Below are 19,294 nucleotides of genomic sequence, written 5' to 3'. Positions count from 1 at the left end.
ATCCGAATCAAATGTGGGATGTTGTTTCAAGGCCACAATCGGAACGAAAGGAACCAACGCCATCATTTTATGACCATGAAGTGCATCTTCTCAGGCCAGAGAGGAACGCATAGGACATGTGGTTCTCGCATGCAGCTCCCGAAAGGCAGTGTTGCCTTCAAAAGGGGCTCGTGGTGCCAGAACCGACAGTCTGCAGGGGATATCTCATTCTCTTGTGTGCGCGACGAGCTGTAAGATGGAAACAGCACGAGTCTGTCCTACTATGCCATTGTTGTGTCCACTGGAGATTGGAGGCGGTTGATGGTGGAGGAGGCGAGAAGTGCGCGCGCCGTGAACACGGCATATGTACAAGTTAGCATTGGTAGCCACGCCCATGGGCACTGCTAGAGAATCAATGCTCGTGATGAGCTGGGTTCAAAACTCCTGCCTCGGCGCTCTTCTGTTTTGAGAAAGAGAAGGAGTTCTGCTCCGGCAGCATGTCAAAGTAGTGCTGGACAAGTACAATCGACAATCATGAACCGCTCCATCCATCGTGTCTGTGTGTCTCCAGCTTGTCTCGGCGGTATTGTACACTCCTCACAAAATGCATAGACTCCTCGGCACGGCCCGTTTTCATCCAAGGGTTGTCGCCGCTCATGTTGAGTGAGGATCAGGATCGGCGGTCCATGCGTACAACATTTGATGGGTGGTGGTGCACTTGGTGCTGCCTCGGACGAAGGATTTTGACTCAGGTGAGAGTCGAAAACCTCCAAGGCAGGCATATCCTCGCCTTGGGCGACTCGAGAAGCGGGCAGAAGATGATTGCAGTGATTGGTCTTGTTTTGGGCGAGAAGACGGGCAAAATAATTGGTCGGCCAGCCAACGAATCCTGTCGCTGTTTTACGGATTAGCGCCGCAGGCATGCAGATGGGCCTGCAGGCAGAGGCAGATGGGGGCAGACAAACAGATGCCCAGCCCCCTCATCTCCCTCTCTCTCTCCAGCGTCACATCATGCACAAGTTTGGGTTCGCCTCGTGGAGTAGTCTGACTGGAGCCCAATTCTGTAGTAGCCCATATGCTCTGACCGCCATAGCGCCCAAGCTCTAAGCTCTTTCTCGTTGCGGCTGAGCTTCAGACCTTGTTGGTTCCATCTTGACCCATACTTCCCAGCCTTCCCCATACTAGGATGGGACCTATACACCCCCCCAGCACATAAACAATCCCACTACTTACTTACTTCAGCACTGCATCTCGACATCTACACACGCAGCACACACCATTAATTTTGTCTACGGAGCTGGTCACCTGGGGGAGGCATGATACGTAAAGACCAATGACAGCGACGGCATAGAAACTCCCCTCCAGAGCTGTCGACATCATGAGCGACCGCCGCCGCCGATGGAGCCCAGAGAGCTCGCGGCGCAGGCGAAAAGCCAAGCGGGACTCAAGAGAGCAGCTCGTCCTAGATGAAACTGCCATGGCACAAGACTCCAGGTCCATGGCTACCGCACCTGAGAGCACCTTCTCGAGCTCTTACTCCTACGTCTATCCCGGGGCACCCCAGAGCCAAGTGCCCTCTTCCTCATTCCAGTACCAAACGGCCCAGCCCCCGGATCAGCAGCCCCTCCCTGGCGGCCCGGGAGGCCCAATTACCATGCACAGCACCGACGACATGCGGTCCTCGGCACCAACGCCCATGCCAGGACCATCCCACGGCCACGAGCGCGAACGGGATCGCCGACGAACACGACGAGGCCGCCATGGCTCCCACTCGAGCTCCGATGATTTGTCGCTCTCGTCGTCCAGCTCCTCCTCCTATCTGGACATATCGCGGTGGTATCCCAGCTTCGGGCGGTCGGGCGGCGTTCTCAAAACATTTTGGATGACGCCCTCGGAGCGGAGACAGCGGGCGCGGCGTAGACGGAGCCTGAAGAAAAAGAACAGGGGCATTTTCGGGTTCGGCAACAACTCGTCATCTTCGAGCGTGAACTCGGACATGGCGTATGGTATGGGCTTCGTCAAGAAGCCCAAGAGCCGGAACTTCAGCCCACGGGGCGAGCACGCGGCCGGTCTGGAGAGATCAGACGGACGGCCGGCGCAGGTGCAGAGGCGGCAGACGGACGAGGAGATACTCGAGATCGGACGAAAGCTGGCCAAGGTCGCGAGAGACTCAAACAGGGAAGACATGCGCACCATGGGAAAGAGGCCGCCGAGCCAGTTCTCTACTGCGCAAGAGTCTTGGGATAAATACTCCCGCCAGACTGTTGGTGGGTTTGCCGCCTCGAGCCGTGGCATTGCGCCCTCAAAGCATGGGCGCCACTCATCGTCCTCATCCGATGATGATGAGTGGGAGTCTGCGTCTGAAGGCGAGTACAGCAGCGACGAAAGCAACTCCGGGCTGGCGTACGGCGCCGCGGTCGATCTCGGCAGATCATCGCCGCCCAAGTCTTCGGTGAGCAGGCAATCCACGATTCTATCAGCCCGGCCGCCAGAGGACATCAGGCCACCGGACAGGAAGTCATCGGCCGTTGACCCGAGGCTGTTCGGCCCTGTGAACTCGCTTCGCGGACTCATCAACACGCCATGCGGCTTTGGTGACAGGAATAGCGTCTACACCGTCCCTGGGCCCTCAGAACAGAGGTATGCGGGCTCTGCAGGCACGGCGGAGAGCGCTTCGATCGAGGCGAGGCCAATGCAGACGGTCTATCCCGTGCAGACGTCAGACCCTGCGAGGGTGGAGGCTGCAAGAGCCTCGGGCTCGCTCGTGTCCGAGCAGCAACGCTACTCAGCTGCGTCGCGAGAGCCGCCCCACTCGTCAAGGCGACCGGACCCGATTCCCATCCAGGCCCCTAAGCCTATTGCTCCGGTTCCAACCAGCATGTACGACGAGCAACGGATCCGTGACTCAGAGGAGGCTAAGCCCCGAGACTCCCGGATCAGGCCAAGCGAGAACAAGACGTTCGCCGAGACAGCCTTGGTAGGTGCAGGCGTTGCTGCCCTCAGCGCAGCAATCATGGCAGGTCGCAACAAGGGCAAGGGCAAGGAAATCGAGAGAGACCCTGAGTCCAGGCACGGCCGCCATGAGAGGTATGGGCACGATGACCATCGTGAGGAGGATACCGTAGTGCAGGATTCGCGAAGGGCCAAAGAACTCGCTCTCGAGAAAGAAATCGAGAGGCTCGAGAGGGCTCTTTCGGATCGCAATAAGGCTCGTGAACAGCGCAAGCGTGATTCAAAGCGAGACAGCGCATCGGAGCCGTCCGGAAGCCGGGCGGCTGATGCGGATCGTGACGACGAGAAGAGGCGCCGAGACCGTGACTCGAGATCCAGCGAACCTTATTACGACTACGATCGACCAGAAACAAGCAGAAGAGTTAGTGAGCCCAGCGAGCAGCCAGCAGCTGCGAATGGCAGCCAAACCCGCGGCGTTGAAATCCCGGCCGTCCCCTCATCGAGTGGTATTGACGTTTTCCAGTTCCAGGTCCCCGATGATGCGTTCAGAACGAGGGATAGCCCGCTTAGAGCGGCTTCTCCCGTGATCATTGACGTAACACCAGCGCCCTCGCCCCCTCCAGATCAGATGGACAGGAAGAGCCGTCGGGAATCGTTTGAGGACGAGATGCGTGACGCCAAGCATATCTACGATGAGTCCATGCACTCTACAGCTCCCATCTCGGCGGTCGACATGGCCGCTGCCATCGCAGCTACGGACAAGGCCCGGCACCACGACGAGCCTGAACGCGGTCGCACGCTGGTCAAGACGCAGGACCTTGTTCAGGAGCAAGCGAACGCCTATTACCACGCCCGCAGGATGGCTGAGCGGGAAGTTAGCTCTCGCAGCCGCAGCAAGTCGGCCGAGCGCTCGATTGTTGAGAAGTACGACAAGCACAGGGACAGCGAGTCTCAAGGCGCCGAAATCGTTCGCATTGTCACCCCGCCAGAAATGAAGCAGAAGCCGCAGAAGCATAAATACAGCGAGCCAAATGCGGATTTCAGGTTCGACAATCTGATGAGCCCGAAGGACCTTGACCACTTCAGGCCACACGAGTATCTGGTGCGTGATCCATCCGCGGAGCGTCCCAGACCTTACCTGAATCTGGTCATCCCAACGCCTGTGCCTACACCGTCACCCGAGAGTCAGAAGAAGAAGCCGGCTAAGTCGAAAACCCCTGAGCCTGTCGTGGAAGAACCCAAGGAGGTTGCCGATGTTGTCATTTCACCTAGGGGCGAGGTTGTCGAGGCTCCTCAGACGCCGACGTCCAAGCGGGTTTCCTGGGGGCCCAGCGAAACACAGCAATACGAGGTTGAGAGCCCTGATAGATCGTCGGAACGCAACTCTAGGTCCTATGAGGAGCCGAGGTCGCCAGGCAAGAGCAGTGGATGGGGCTCGGCCGCTGCCGCCGCTGCAGGCATCGCCGCGGCTGCGGCGCTGTCCAAAAAGGACGATAAGTATGAGCCATCGAGGCGTGACGATCGCGCCAGGGAGTCCACGGACGGAAAGTCATCAGAACATTCACGCTCTCCGCCTAGCCGCAAGGTACTGCCAAAAGGAACAGCACCCTCTCGTGTCCTCGACGAAGAACCCGAGGACGTTCCACCGGCCCCTGGGCCGAAGCCCGCCAGCCCACGTAGCTCACAGATGCCGGGCGCGTTCGCGGATGACCTTGACTTCGCGGCGACACTGGCTGCTGGGTTGCAGGACACAGGATTCGACCCGAATATTGTCATCGAGGACGCTGCTTACCGCAGACGTGACTCACCGCCCGGCTCGAATGAGCCCACAGGAGTGTACATGCAACCCTTTTCCGAGACTGTGACTGACCTCGGTACATTTGACTTCAAAGATGGGTCAAAGCCAACGCGGGAGTCTGGATATGTCATTGGTGAAGTAGCAGATACACCGGCCAGCGAGAAAGGGTCGAACTTCGATTGGACCGAGGGTACGTCTCGAAGGCAGTCGAAGGCGGAAAAGAGACGATCTGCAGGCAGTGACAACATTGAAGTCATCGAAGAGCCTGAAGAAGAGTCTCCCAGACTCAGCAAGAAGGAGCAGCGCAAGATTGAAAAAGCTGCACGCGCTGCCAAGCTTGCCGAGGAGCAGGACCGGACTTCCCAGCCAGTTGAGGCCGGCGAGGATGACTGGGAGGAGTCGACTACCTCGAAGAAGTCCAAGAGAAATTCCAAAAAGTCAAAGCGGATGAGCGCTGGCTGGGATGATGCGGATACGCCCGTAAATGACAGACGTGTGTCCGTCCCAGTCGACGCTTTCGATGACCTCGAGGACACCAAAACTACAGATGTGTCATGGGAAGAGCCGCAGAGGACAACCAAGTCTAAGCGCGACTCTAAAGGCTATGACATGCCTGGAGAAGACCCTTCTGACCGGCGCGAAAGACGTCGGGAAGAAAGACGAAGGTCGGATTACGAACCTATCGAAAGGGACGTTGCTTCCGTGGTATCTGACAGCAGGCATGATGACCGATCAAACGGTCGTAGCCGTCACCAGTATGATGATGATAGGTCTGTAGTTTCAGCTCCCGACGGCAAGAGAGACAGCAAGGCCGACAAGAGGAGCAGCAAAGAGGAGAAGCGAAGCAGCGGCGGCTTCTGGGGCATTCTGAAGGGCTCTAATGGCGTTGACGGCGACAAGGAGTCAAAAAAAGATAACGCCGGCACTCTTGGCGCGGGTGCCGGCCTAGCAGGAGCCGTAGCAGGTGCCGCTATTGCAGCAGGCAGCCTTGCTTTGCGCTCTGATGCCGCCGAAGCTCCCTCGGAACAAGAGGAGACACGGCACGTCATTACGGATGTGGACCATCCTTCCGAGAGGCATACGGACAGTCCCAGTCGAGGCTTCAATGTCTTCGATTTCCAGGACCCGGAGATTACTCCTCGGGTCATCAAGCCTGCGATTGATCCTCAGTATGGCGATCTGCTGCCCCTACCACCGAGTCCCAGCGACGACGTGGAGATGGATTTTAATGTCGGCGATGACTTGCCTTCCCTGCCAGATAGTAGGCCTGCTACGCCGCCTGGTCAAGAAAAGCTGCTGCCACGGGACAGGAGCGAGAGCGGCCAGAAACGTCCCGGCTTCGCAATGCACTCTCGACGTAGGAGCGCCCATGAAACACCCCTCAAGTCTCCAAGCCACACCGCGATCCCAATCTCATTCCGCATGGGCCAGCGGTCATCAATCCCAGCTTCACCAAGGGTCGTCAGCAACCCTACGTCGGCGCACCAATCGCCTGCGGTACAGACTCAGGAGACGTTCTCCAGTCCCTCCAACAAAAGGTCACCTCGGCCGCCGTCTTGGGACAGGCCGACATCATGGGATAGCACTCGGGAGATCAAGCCGCTCTACCTGATCGAGCGCTCGGCCCACGCTGGTGGTGACGGCGGTGAGCTGCAGCATGACGACGAGGCCGAGAACACGCCATTGCCGCCAAGCAGAGAGTCGCCTGCGCCTGAATCCGAAGCTGGCGGCGACGTTGAGGAGGCCGCGCGTAGCCTTGAATCCTCACCCTTGTTCGTCGATACTGCGGTGGCCAACAGGACTGCCCCCTTGGGATCTCAAGAATCTACGCCTAAAGGGCTCACGCAGACTGACTCTGGACTGCCAGACTCGGCTCGGGAATTTGGTTCGACTTCCAAGGGTGCGACTGGACCAAGTCACCCTGATTCCGGACTGCCTCGCTCAGCCAAGGATGTCGACATGCCATTCATCGAGGAGCCTAGCCAAAGCCCGTTGCCGGAATCAAGCTACGCTACACCTACCGGGTCTCCGGTTCGTGAGTTTGCGGTCCGGCCTCAAGTCCAGCGCGATGAATCCACGGAGTCAGTATCGGATTTCCAGGACGCTCTAGACAGACCTGCTATCGATGAGGATATCGACAGAGGTTACTCGCAGGATATCAGCAGGGTCATCGAAGAGGAACCTTCTCAGAAAACGGAGCCCAGCTCCGTGGACAAGCGAGACAAACAAGGCTATTTCTCATCCGCCTTCTCTATGCTGCCGGCTGCAGGTTTGGTTGGTGTCGGAGCTTTGCTCGGACGAGGAAAGCGCGATGACACAGAAGCAGATGTGCACGATCATCCCAGTCAAGACGCTAAACAACCCGCTCCAAAATCGCCAGATCTGGCAGGCACAGCGAGTGTTGTTCCCGAAATTGAGGCAAGTGAGGCCGTTGTGACAGCCTCCAGTGATCTGGATGACCGGGGCCAAGCTCCACTCACCGCAAGCGCTGGCAAATCGGGTCCAGACACACCTTTGGACACCATCGAAAGCGCTGACGCCTCGGTGCCCAACGACTCTCCTGCAGCGCATATGCGCCCTGAAGGGGTGCTGCCAATCAGTGACTTGCAGCAGAGTGACGACGCTGCTCATGACGTGAAGGGACTTGAACAAGAGCGAGATACCACTGATGACACAAACGTCGCCACCATCTCGTCGTCAACCCAACCCGACGACAATGGCTTGGGAATAGGCCCAGCACAGAGTTCAGAAGACATGGAGACCATTCCAGAGACACCTGCCGACACGGTCGACTGGCCTGAGGAGAGCAGATCCAAGAAGAAGAAAGGGAAGAAGGGCAAGAAGAAGCAGAGCAGCATTGACGTCGCTCCCATTCCAGTGGCAGCTGAACCAAGCGCCATACCTTCTTCTGATGTGCAGCAAGACAAAACCATCGTGGAGGGGTCGCCTTCCAATGTAATTGAAGGTTCACCGTCTGCACTCGACTTCGCTACAGCTTCATCACCCACTTGGCAGCCATCAGAGCAGCCATCCCAGGAGGGCGTTGGAGCCGGTCATAAGGGCGATGAAGCTGAGAGTCCATCTGCGTCCTATCACGTGCTCGAAGACAGTGGAAGCAAAGATCTGACAGACGATCCAAAAGACTTGCACGACACAGTCGAGGTTGCAGCCACTCCTGGCGCTCATAGCCATTCCCAGAGCCAGGATGAAGAGGCCCAAATCGGCGGCAGCAAGCGGAGATCTTCTTCATCCACGAGAAGGTTACGGTCGTCGCGCAGCAGCATGTCACCGCACAGCAGCGCAGACCGGTACGTGTCACCGGATGCCTTCCAGAGTGGTGATGATATAGCCGCATCGCCGCGTAGCGCTTCTGCCTCTGCTCGCAGCTCTACGGGACCGAAGTACAAGAAGACTAGGTCTCTGAGGTCATCCCGGAGGTCATCTTTGGCTTCGCAGGGCTCTGGCCACGGGCATGAGGCTGGGCCGAGTGAACCTCTCGCCTTTGAGCAACCTGGCACTAGCTTCGGCGAACACTTTCATGAGACGCCTGAAGTTCAACAAGACTTGACAAAACAGTATCAGGCCGTCGAAGAAAATGTCCCAAGTACCCTTGAGGTCGTGGAGCAGCAGGTTTCAAGCCCGTTGGACACGGCTCAGGAGCCCATCTCTGCCCGGCTCGGAGTACAACATGATCCTGAGCAGAAGACAGATGACGTCGTCAAAGAACCCGCTTCTCCACAGCCTGAGCTCTTCAAGGATAGCATCGAGCGACTCGGAAGTCCGATTGCAGAAGACTCACAAAGAGGCATCAATGTCGCTGAAGACAGAACCTTGCAAGAATCCAATCCAACAGCTGTTGAGCACACTTTGACTGCCTCGCCTCCAAAAGCCGAAGATGAGAGTCCAGATGTACTAGGACCAAGCTCGTCTCAAGGCCCGCTATTTGTGAGCGATGAAGCTGTTCAACCCCCAAGTGAGCCCGTCACGGAAGGCAACTTGCCAGAGGTGCAACCGAGAGAGCTATCAGAGGCCATCTCGCAGCCCTCGGAGTCTGAACACGCTATTGGAGATGACTTATCACGACAGGTCGAGATCGTACCTTCTATGCAGCCGGTGGAGCAGATCGAAGAACAACAGCCCAGCGGCGTGGTCGTGGAATCACCCGTCGGAGGCTTGTCTAGTCCCAGCTCACCACCGCATGCGGCCCAGGAAGCCAGCGAGCTGGATCAATCTGCCAACCAAGACCTTCCTGAATCGGAGCTGCAGGAGCCAAGCCCAATTCCTGCTTCCACGGCAGATGACAGCCCTTTCACCTCCAAGAAGTCCAAGAAGAACAAAAAGAAGCGGAAGAGCAGCACAGTCATCGGTGGAGCTGTCCAGTCCTCGGGTACAACGACACCAGGTGAGCTCGAGTTGAATCCAGAGCCAATCGAGTCACCCGTGGAGCCATCAACAAGCAATCAAGATGATGTCCAGTTGGAGTCGTCTTCCACAGCCAAAGAAAACCCCCCGGAGCTCGAACAGCAGCCTGTTAGCATGGAGTCTAGTGACCTACAGCAATCAAGCAAGTCAGTAGAGCCAGAAATCGTGCAAGCCGAAAACCAGGATATCAGCCGATTTGAGCCAGAATTTTCTGCTGTAGGCAAGGATAAGAGCCCGATCGAACCCCTGCAAACGACGGACCCTACTGTCCTTCCAGTCTTGGATGATGTCCCTGCCGGCATTCCAATCTCGGAGCTTGAGAAGCCCGGCCTCAAAGCGCAACAAAAGTCAGGAGACATTCTCGATGAAGACGAGATAGCCCGACGCGAGGCCGAGGCCGATCAAATCCGGGACGAGGAGGCTGAGATCTCTAGATTGCAGTCAAAAAAGAAGCTGAAGCCAAAGGAGAAGACCCGCCTCAGGGAATTGAGAGCGAATGCCGACAGGCGCGCAGAAGAGGCCGCAGCAACAACGCCTATCCAAGAAGACGTTCCCGAGGCACAAGACCTCGAAAAATCGATCCAAGAGCCTGTCACTGAAAGCCAAATCGAGGAGACTAGTTTGCCGGTTACTGAGGATCCGATTCTCGCTGAGGAAAAGGCTAGTGCTGGCCCAAGCACTGTCGTCGCCGAAACCGTGCTGCCACAATCGAGCTCGGAGCCTGAAGATGCCGTCTCAAAGAGCATGGAAATCGCCGGCCCGACTGACGAGGCCGCTTCACAACCACAAGAAGTTGCCGGAACTCGCACTACGTCTGACGAGATTCTCCCTGAGCTCGACGAGTCCGTCGCACGGACGGAGGCACAATCAGAAGAGAAAGGCAGCGAGGACCCTGAGGAAATCGCCCGCCGTGAGACTGAAGCTGCTTTGATCCGAGACGAAGAGACTGAACTCGCAAGGCTTGAAAGCAAGAAAAAGCCCAACAAGAAGGACAAAGTGCGCATGAAGGTCCTGAGATCCAATTCTGAGCGACGTGCCCAGGAAGCAGAGGCAGCTGTCCAACCACAAATTGAGGAGTTCGACACTGCAGATTTGGAAACGCCTCTGGCTGATGATCGTACGGGAAGCATCTCGCAGGTCCCAGAGGAAGACAGCAGCCGCGACCCTGTCGGTCAAGAAACACGTGAGATTAGCGTCGATAATCCGCGGTCCCTTGAGGATGTGATCCAAACTTCAGACGAGCTGAGCCCAAAGGAAGTTTCTCAACCACATGTCGATGATAGCTTCAAGATTACCGAGGATGTTTCACGGGCGACAAACGTGGATAAGAGCTCCCAGTTACAGTCGCAATCGCACGACTTGAGCCAACCGCAGGCTAGCGATTCGCCTGATGAGGAAACAAAGGACACTTTGCCATCGCAAATCGAGCAAGTTATGGCAGAACAAACTGAAAGCCAGGTCCATCCAGACAGCACCCAACCAGATGATGCCCGGGTACCCCAAATTCTCATCGAAGACACGAGCTTACAACCTCACGCGCTTGCTGATGAGAGCCGCGCTTCGGACGGGCCTCAACCTCAATCCAGTCCACCCAGCCTACCACAAGTCGAGGAGCTTGCCACAGTTCCTGTCGAAACTCAACTAATCAAAGACAACTCTGGCATGCCTGAGACCCAGATCGAGGACTCAACCGAAGCTCGACATGACGACCCCGCTCTAGAAGTCCAAGAAGAGGTTGTCGCTCCTGGTACTCATTCTGGAGAGACAAGCCAAGTCACCGTGCAGGAGCCTGCACTCACCTCAGAAATATCAGAGGAAAACGACAAGGACGTCAGTGTCAGAGATCCAGCTGGTGAAATTGAGCAACCTGCCGTCACTGAATTGCCCCAAGACCCAGAGTCAGAATGGCCAGTGGTGAGCAAGAAGTCCAAGAAAGACAAGAAAAAGAAGCGCAAGGGCACTCTTTCGGAGGGGAGCGGCCAGACCTCTGGCTCAGTAACACCATTTGATGCTGGCGAGCAATCGACTGTCGTCGAATCTCGCGGTGTGACCGAGGAAGCGCCTGTGAGCATTGACGATACGCCCCAATCCGGCTCATTCGACCAGGCTGAACAGCCTAGCGCCAGCGTCGCCTTCGAAGACAAAGCAGCCAAGGACTTGGAGATCGAGGAGACTGCAGTAGCCCAACCTATTGAAAGCACTACGCCAGAACAGCAAGAAACGATTGCCATCGGCGGGGAGTCGTTCCCGGCTCCAGCAATTAGCGATGACAGCACAGCCAAGGCGCCGTCAGTGGAAGAGGCTGCGGCAGCCCCGTCTTTGGAAAGTAGTCTTACAGAGCAACAAGAGACGAGCCTCCGCACTGAAGATGTGCTTCCAGCTCCAGGGAATAGCGAGGAAACCATTCCTGCGATCGTACCTGAGCCAGAGCAAGTTCCATTTAATGAAGAGCCTGAGTTCCGTCTCACCTCCAAGAAGTCAAAGAGAGACAAGAAAAAGAAGCGCAAGAACACGATTTCGGAGGACAGCTCATTACCTTCAGGCTCGGCAACGCCAATCGCAACAGGCGAGCCGGAGCAGCAATCCAGCCTTGCAGAGAAGTCAAACATTTTGGGGGGTGAACAACCTGTCGAGGAACGTTCCTTGCCACTAGACGTCACCCAAGAGCCAACCCCGATACCGTCTGCAACTGAAGAGACCTCCGCTACAGAGTTACCACGATCAGAAACTGCACAAACTGTTGACGATCCGTCCGTACCACACAGCGTCACTGAAGAGCCGTTATCAAAATCATCCACGCTGGAAGAGGCCTCTACAAGTTGGCCGGAGCCAGAAGCTGAGCCAGAGCCAGAGCCAGTTGCGCAGGAAGAGCCCGAGTTCTTTACTATTAAGAAGTCCAAGAAAGACAAGAAGCGCAAGAAAACTCTCTCCGGGTCTGGGACTATCACGCCCATGAACGATGTTGACGAAGCAACCTTGCCTTCTGAGCCCGCGGAGATTCAAGAGCCCACTCTTGGAAGCACCCAGCACCCAAGTTCACCACCTTTGCAACCTTCTGAGCCCGAGAGAATCACCTCCAGTGACTTGGTAGAGGACACCCCGGTGCATACTGAGCATGCAGACTTGCGCTCCCCGACTCAACTGCCAGAAATAGAGGCCTTGGGGTCCTCTTCTCCGCTCGTCTCTGAGGTCGAGAGCTCAAAAGACCACCTAGACCAAGCAAGCCAACCTGGCAGAAAGAGCGGGGGTTGGAGCTTTCTTGCGGGTGCTATCGCCGGCGCCGGTGTGGCTGCGGCGGTGCCTGAGAAAGACGACAGATCTTCCGAACGAGACGCACAACCAGAAGACATCACCGCTGGGCACATCGCTGGACATAGTCCTACTCAAACCGTTGAGACAAGCACGCATGCGCCTTCACCTAGTCTGCATCTTGCAGACCTGGTCGAAATTGCCAAGGCGTCGGATCCGAAAGAAGAGGCGCAACCTCAAGCCACTGCCATTGGCAAGGACCAGCCTCGCAACTTGTCTCTCGTGGCCGAGGAAACAGGTCAGTCAGATGACAACGTTCAAGAGCCAAAGCCCATTCAGGAAGAGACGTTGGAGCGAATCACTACTTCTAAGGAAGATTCCAAGGAAGATTCCAAGGAAGACCAGGACAAGGAATCTGCGAGCTTGGACCTAAATTCAAAGGAAGTCGGTCTGTCTAGCACTCAAAGCCCGCTGGGAGAAGACATCAGACAGGAGGAAGTGCCTCTCTCTAGTGATCTTATTCAAGAACCGCATAATGTTGAGGAAAGACTTCCCGATCCACAAGATTCGCTGCAAGAGAAGGAGGCCACAATCTTGGAGCCTCAATCCCCACTTGACGACTGGTGGACACCGGCCTCTTCTTCCAAGAAAAAGAAGAAGAAAGACAAGAAGAGGAAGAGCTCAAGCACTCCGTGGTCAGAGACTGCAAGTGGTGCCCCTACACCTGTCGCCGAAGAATCAAGTGAGCCTCAGGACGTGATTAGTGATGCGAACAGGCGCTTGGAGGACTTGGCTGTGGAGCCAGAGCCTGAGCCAGAGCCTGAGCCAGAGTTTAAGGCAGCTGAGGACAGAAACATTGGTTCTCTCGACAGTGAAGAATTGCCCGTCTCTTCACAACAAATAAAAGAGTCAGCGGACCGTCCTTCCCAGGAATACGATGGATCCTCTCCAGACTTCGATCCTGTCTCCACAGAGGACTTCGCAACTCCAGCTGAATTGCCTTCCGCAGCGCTAGAAGACGACGCATGGGCTACTCCAAGCGACGGTCAGCCCCTAGAACTTTTCGCAGCGAAGGACTCCAGCAATGACAACGACCAAACTGGCGCTAGTCCTGGCCGGTCACTTGACCTCGAACCTGAGTCGTCTGCTTCGGTATCTCAAACGCTGGCAGAACCAGCAGATGCCCCGGCAGAGAAAAATGTCGAGCCAGCGGCTGAAGATTTCTGGGAACCGATTCCCAAGAAAATGTCCAAAAAGGAAAAACGCAAGGCTAAGAAGGGCTCTGCGTCAATTAGTGTGCCAGAACTCACGGCACCCACTCCTGAAGGTGACAGTCCGGACAACTCGAGGGAGCAAGCACCAGTTGCACTCGAAACTTCTTCTCAGCATAATTCCCCGGTTCTTGTACACCGAAGCGAACCTGTGGCGCAAGATGATCTGGACAAGATCGACCCGGACCACTCGCTTGACGTGCAGCACACGGCGGAAGGCCAGCCGGATCCAAGTAGCCTGAGCCAGTTCGACGAACTGTCTTCCAGCGTACCCATCGACAACGAGCCCTTATCTATCCAACCCGAAGAAGAAAGATCCTCCCAGGCCCAGGAAATTGAAACGGATCAGATGCCGATTCTTTCTCGCAAGATGTCAAAGAAAGAGAAGAGAAAGGCAAAGAAGGCGGCAAATACTGCCTGGGAGGACGATGTCGTGGAGCCAAGCCAATCTCAAATTCCAGTCACAGAGGAGACGCAAGTTCAAGATCTGCCAACCACTGGCCCAATCTTTGAGACAGAATCAGGATCAAAGGAGGCTTCTCAGGTCTCCCAACCTGCCGAGCCACAGCTGGCACAAGACGTTGACGAGGACACGGTTCCGTCTGCTGCAAAGGATGCCGCGGCAGAGGACGAATGGGGCCTTCCGATATCCCGTAAGAAATCGAAGAAAGACAAGAAGAAAAAGGGAAAGCAGCTCTCTTCTGGATCAGTTTCGGGTAGTCAGACCCCTGCATTCGAGGAGGCCCCCGTTGCGCGTGGCGTAGAAGCTATAGACATCGGCGAACCCGCACCAGAGCCCTCTGACACAGCAGATCAAACTTTACAAGATGTCAGTGGAATCGAGGGTCGCAATGATCGTGGGTTCTCAGAGGCACACACCTCTGCACCAGAGAACAGCGCAGAGGCACACGACTCATTCGATCAAGCTGATGTGGACGCCAGCGCCGCTCAAGGCCGCAGTGATCATCGATCTGCGGAGTTGTACGTTCCACTGCAAGGCGCCGATGATGAGATGCCCACTGAGCCAAGTGGAGACTTCAGCGTGCCATCTCTTCGCATGGACCATCGGTCTGCTGAGTTGTATGTGCCTGGAGACGAACGCAACTTCGGGACAGAGAAGTCAACCACAATCGCGGATGACTGGGACGTTCCTAGTGATGATGCGTCCAAGAATGACAACAAAGCCACCGGTTCGACCCGAGCTCTAAGCAAGCCTGCGGAAGGAGCGCGCCAGGACGAAATATCTAGGACAGATGCGGAGAGTTCAAAATTCCTCAGATCGCCTGATAGTCGCGGCAAGGAATTGGAAAAGATGCAACCCAGCCCAGACCTTTGGGATGACGAGGACTATTTCAAACCCAAGCCCGAACCTTTCGTGGAGCCTACTCAGGAGCCTTTCAGCAAATTCGACATCCACCCGGCCGTGGCACGCGGGCTCGCTGCAACCCCTGACAAGCGTATAGGGGAAGAGCGCCCTCTAGTCGGTCTCGGACTGATCCACCGACATTCCTCGATCTTCCATGAAGACGAGGGCCACGTGCCAAAACTGCTCACGATGACCGGTGACAACTTCTCGACAGACTCGGTAGCAGTTCAGGAGGCGGAAGCTGGCCCATCTGGCGAATCTTCGCAATTAGACGCATTGACAAGGAGCGACAGACTTCCCTCGCGTCCCGGCAGCAGCCGATCTTACGACGAGGGCCTGACCCCGAGCCCTGGAAAGATTCATTGGAGGGATAGGGAGTGGAGCTACTTCGAGACAGGTCCTGCACAAGGAACCAATGTTCCTCTGGCCCGGAGTGTGTCCCCTGACAAATTTAACAACCTCAGACCAGCATCGCCCTCTCTGCCGAAATCGCCTACTTTCCCGCCGAAGTCTCCTACTTTACTACCGAAGTCGCCTACTTTGCTGCCGAAGTCCCCTACCTTCCCGAGGTCTCCTACTTTCCCGAAGTCACCTACCTTGCCGAAGTCACCCCAATTTCCGCCACGAGAATCCTCTAGTTTCGAAGACATCAGAGACAAAGACCTGGCCAAGAAGGGCAGTGTAGCCGCACTAGCCGAGAGGTTTGGAGGTTCCAGGAAAGCCACTGGTAAGACCCAAGAAGCTCCTAAACATGTCGACGAACGTACCCACGGTGCGGACGACCTCTTCTATCAACCTGCCATGTGGGAAGAGGCCGAAAGCAAGCCCGTTCAAGGCTCCCGTTTGGACGTGGATTCAGGCGATCTATTGGCCAGCCGTGATACAGACCTTGAGGAAGAACAATCAGATCCTGACATGCAGCATTCAGGGCAGGGAGCAGCAGCGACCTCGCACGGTAGGGAGCCAACAACACCCGGCAGCGACAATGTGAGTGAACCACGCTCACAGCCTGACTTAGATGCCGGAACGTTTACGCCTCAAATCCCAGACCCAGCAATCCCAGAAGCGGAGATCCCTGTGGAGTCTTTGGTCGTAGAGAGCCCGGTCCTGGGCTCCCAGCCTTCTGTCGAATTTCCCACAGATGAGCAGCCGCCTTCAGTGGAATCGTCATACAGGGGACCCGACGTTGGAATTGGACTGCTTGAAAGCACGTTGGATCCGACTTTGAGTGAATCCTTAGATCAGCCGCAAAGTCCATCTACGCCTCGGTCCAAAAGTCCTGTTCCAGAAGAGACAAGCAGCTTCGAAGAAGTGAGACCGACTATCGAAACAAGAGGCGATGATGTGCCAACGGCCGGACCCTCAGTCGTTGATTTCAGCCGCTCATTGCCAAGGGCCCTCCCCTCGGTGCAAGAAGAGCCGCATGAGGAAGAAGCAGAGTTGGGGGAACACGGGGCCCTTTCTAGAGCCCGAGCCATGACTCCAGACATCAACCGAGATAGCGGCGTTGTGACAGGCTCGCCTGTTCCACCACGTGTGCATCAGTTCGAGAGCGCCCAGCAGCAACGAGACAGTGGTGTACACATGCGAGACCCGAGCGGAGTGTCGCCAAGACTCCTAGGCACACGTGGATTCAGTCCGCAGCCTGGGCGCTTGTCACATTCCAGTATCGAGGATGAGGGTGCTAATCTCGATGACAAGTCGTCTAAGCGATCATCGACTGCGGAAAGCGAGACACAACGACGGTTCAGGGAGGCAACTCCAGTTCTGGAGGCTCAAGATCCACCCGTCACACCTGAACCGCGCAAGAACAGATCCAAGCCGCGCAAGTACCCAGATCTCGGCCCAAGCCCAGGGAAAGCGGCGGCTGCTGCTGCTCTCACAGGCGGAGGAGCGTTACTTGCAGCAGGATCAAGAGCAACAAGATCTCGGTCCCCATCCCCATCTCCATCGCCGGCAGCCAGCCTAAGGAGTGTTTCCGACATGACTGACGAGCTGCGGTCATCGGCAATGCCCAGGCAGAGACGAGCAGCGTCGTCTAACACTGGCATCTCACGTACAAGAACGCCTGAGCCACTCAATCTCCGGGCCGAGAGCCCGTCGATGCTGCGGCACTCTGGCACACCGCCGCTTCGGTCCCGACGAACCAGGAGTGGAGACCTGCGATCGCTCAGCCAATTAAGCAACAGGTCGCATAGCGACCTTGGCGCCCAAGCTAGTAGCTCCCCAGCCTCCGCAGCAAACAATGCCCCTGCTGCTCTCGCTCACCTGTCGACAACACCGACCCCAGCCTCGAGCGACCTGCGGAGAGCGACAACTCCTGCGGTTGTTGCCCAAGGAACCAACAACGCCCCCACCGCCAATGAAGGCCGTGTCCGCACCAAGGACATGGCCGATGTCTACGTAAGCCGCTCCTTCATTGATTAAGCCCTGTCACCTTTTAATTAAAAGCGAACAATCCACTGACCTGCATTCCTACACAGGACGGCTTCGGCGAGGGCCGTTTAGGCTCACCCCGCTCACCCACTCGACCGCACAGCATGCGTCGCCGTCAGAGCATGCAGGTTCTCGAGCTCGAGTCTAGAGTAGAGCAACTCATCGCCGAGAACCGTGCACTGCAAGATGCAAGGGCTCAAGCAGAGGCCCATACCACCAACCGGGCCACCAGCACGCTTGCCGAGCGCGACACTGAGATCGAAGCCCTCAAGCAATCCCTCGACTTCATGCGCAAGGAAGTCCAACGACTGACAGAAGTCAATGAGGGCCTCAACAGCGCTATCCAGCAACACGCTGTTCAGCACGATGATAGATACCGCCTTCTCGAGACCCAGCATGCTGAGGTCACCAGGGAGCTGTTTGAGCACCGGGATCGCCATGGCTCCCACGCCCAGACAATACAAGAGAAAGACGCAGAGATCAAGAGCCTGCGTGAGCAGCTCGAAGCCACAAAGGAACAGATTCGTGAGATGCAAAAGCAGATACTCGCTACGAAACCAGTCGACAGCGATTTCCTGCGCATCAAGGACGTCGATTACTTCGACCACCGCTGTCAGCAACTCTGTTCCCACGTACAGCAATGGGTGCTGCGCTTCTCCAAGTTCTCGGACATGCGCGCCTGTCGCTTGACCAGTGAGTTGAATGACGAAAAGATCATTGACCGCTTGGACAATGCTGTCCTCGACGGGTCCAATGTCGACCACTACCTCAACGACCGAGTCAGACGTCGCGACGTCTTCATGTCGGTGACCATGACCATGATCTGGGAGTTTGTCTTCACCCGCTACCTGTTCGGCATGGACCGCGAACAGCGACAAAAACTGAAGAACCTAGAGAAGCTGCTCCTAGAAGTTGGCCCCCCACAGGCAGTGCGCCAATGGCGCGCTGTGACCCTGACACTGCTGTCAAAGAGGGAGCCCTTCAAGGACCAGCGCGACCAGGACACCGAGGCCGTGGTCCAAGCCGTCTTCCAGACCCTGTCCATGATCCTCCCGCCTCCGTCCAACCTGGAGGATCAGATCCAGGGCCAGCTGCGCAAGGTCATGCGCGAGGCGGTCGACCTCAGCGTCGAGATGCGCACCCAGCGCGCAGAGTACATGATGCTGCCGCCACTGCAGCCCGACTACGACGCCAATGGCGATCTGGCCGAGCCACACCCCTTCAACTCAGCCCTGATGAACGAGCGCTCGAGTGACAAGAACGCCGTCGCCGACAACGACGCGCTCGAGGCCCAAGGCGCGGTCGTACGCGTCGTGCTGTTCCCGCTCGTCGTCAAGAAGGGCGACGATGACGGCGTGGGCGACGATGAGATTGTCGTCTGTCCTGCGCAAGTCATCGTCGCGAGGCCTAGGAGCAAGAGTCGGCAGTCGTACAGAGCGCCGTCGTCGGATGCGGGCGGCGTAAGTTTATTGAGGGGAGGAAGCCCCAGCACGGCTCCGAACAGGAGCAATGTGAGCATGGCGGATGCTCCTGGCATGGCGCCCGGTATGGAAGGTGCCATCTGATGAATTTTATGAATGGATGATACGGATCAGGAAAACCATTCCATGGGTGGGAGGAGAATGGGAGGAGAATGGGAGGAGAATGGGAGATGTACTGTGGATCGGGGAAATGTGTGGATTTATGAGACACGAGATGACTTGAGAGATATCCTTATTACGGCGGGAGTCCGGGAATGATTTTGTCTTGGATCAATTTCTTTTCCTTTGGTCAATCCATGAAGAATGGGCATTGCATCCACCTTGATGATTTTTCACGTTC

The 19,294-nt window shown here is 56.5% G+C and overlaps 1 protein-coding gene across 1 annotated transcript; it reads left to right on the top strand.

Moving 5' to 3' along the window:
• Positions 1 to 1,357: 1,357 nt before the first annotated feature.
• J7T55_008831 (uncharacterized protein) lies at positions 1,358 to 19,038 on the top strand (the record flags this gene model as incomplete). Its single annotated transcript, XM_053139188.1, has 3 exons — positions 1,358 to 7,684; positions 7,745 to 17,440; positions 17,521 to 19,038. The coding sequence occupies 3 exons, from the start codon at positions 1,358 to 1,360 to the stop codon at positions 19,036 to 19,038; spliced, it is 17,541 nt and encodes a 5,846-aa protein (XP_052998103.1).
• Between the last annotated feature and the right edge of the window lie 256 nt (positions 19,039 to 19,294).

This window comes from Diaporthe amygdali (assembly GCF_026229845.1).
Source record: "Diaporthe amygdali strain CAA958 chromosome Unknown NODE_4_length_2575358_cov_65_588622, whole genome shotgun sequence".
In the NCBI taxonomy this organism is placed as follows: domain Eukaryota; kingdom Fungi; phylum Ascomycota; class Sordariomycetes; order Diaporthales; family Diaporthaceae; genus Diaporthe; species Diaporthe amygdali.
The sequence above is the reverse complement of the archived record's forward strand: the minus strand, read 5'-3'. Positions and strand labels throughout refer to the sequence as shown.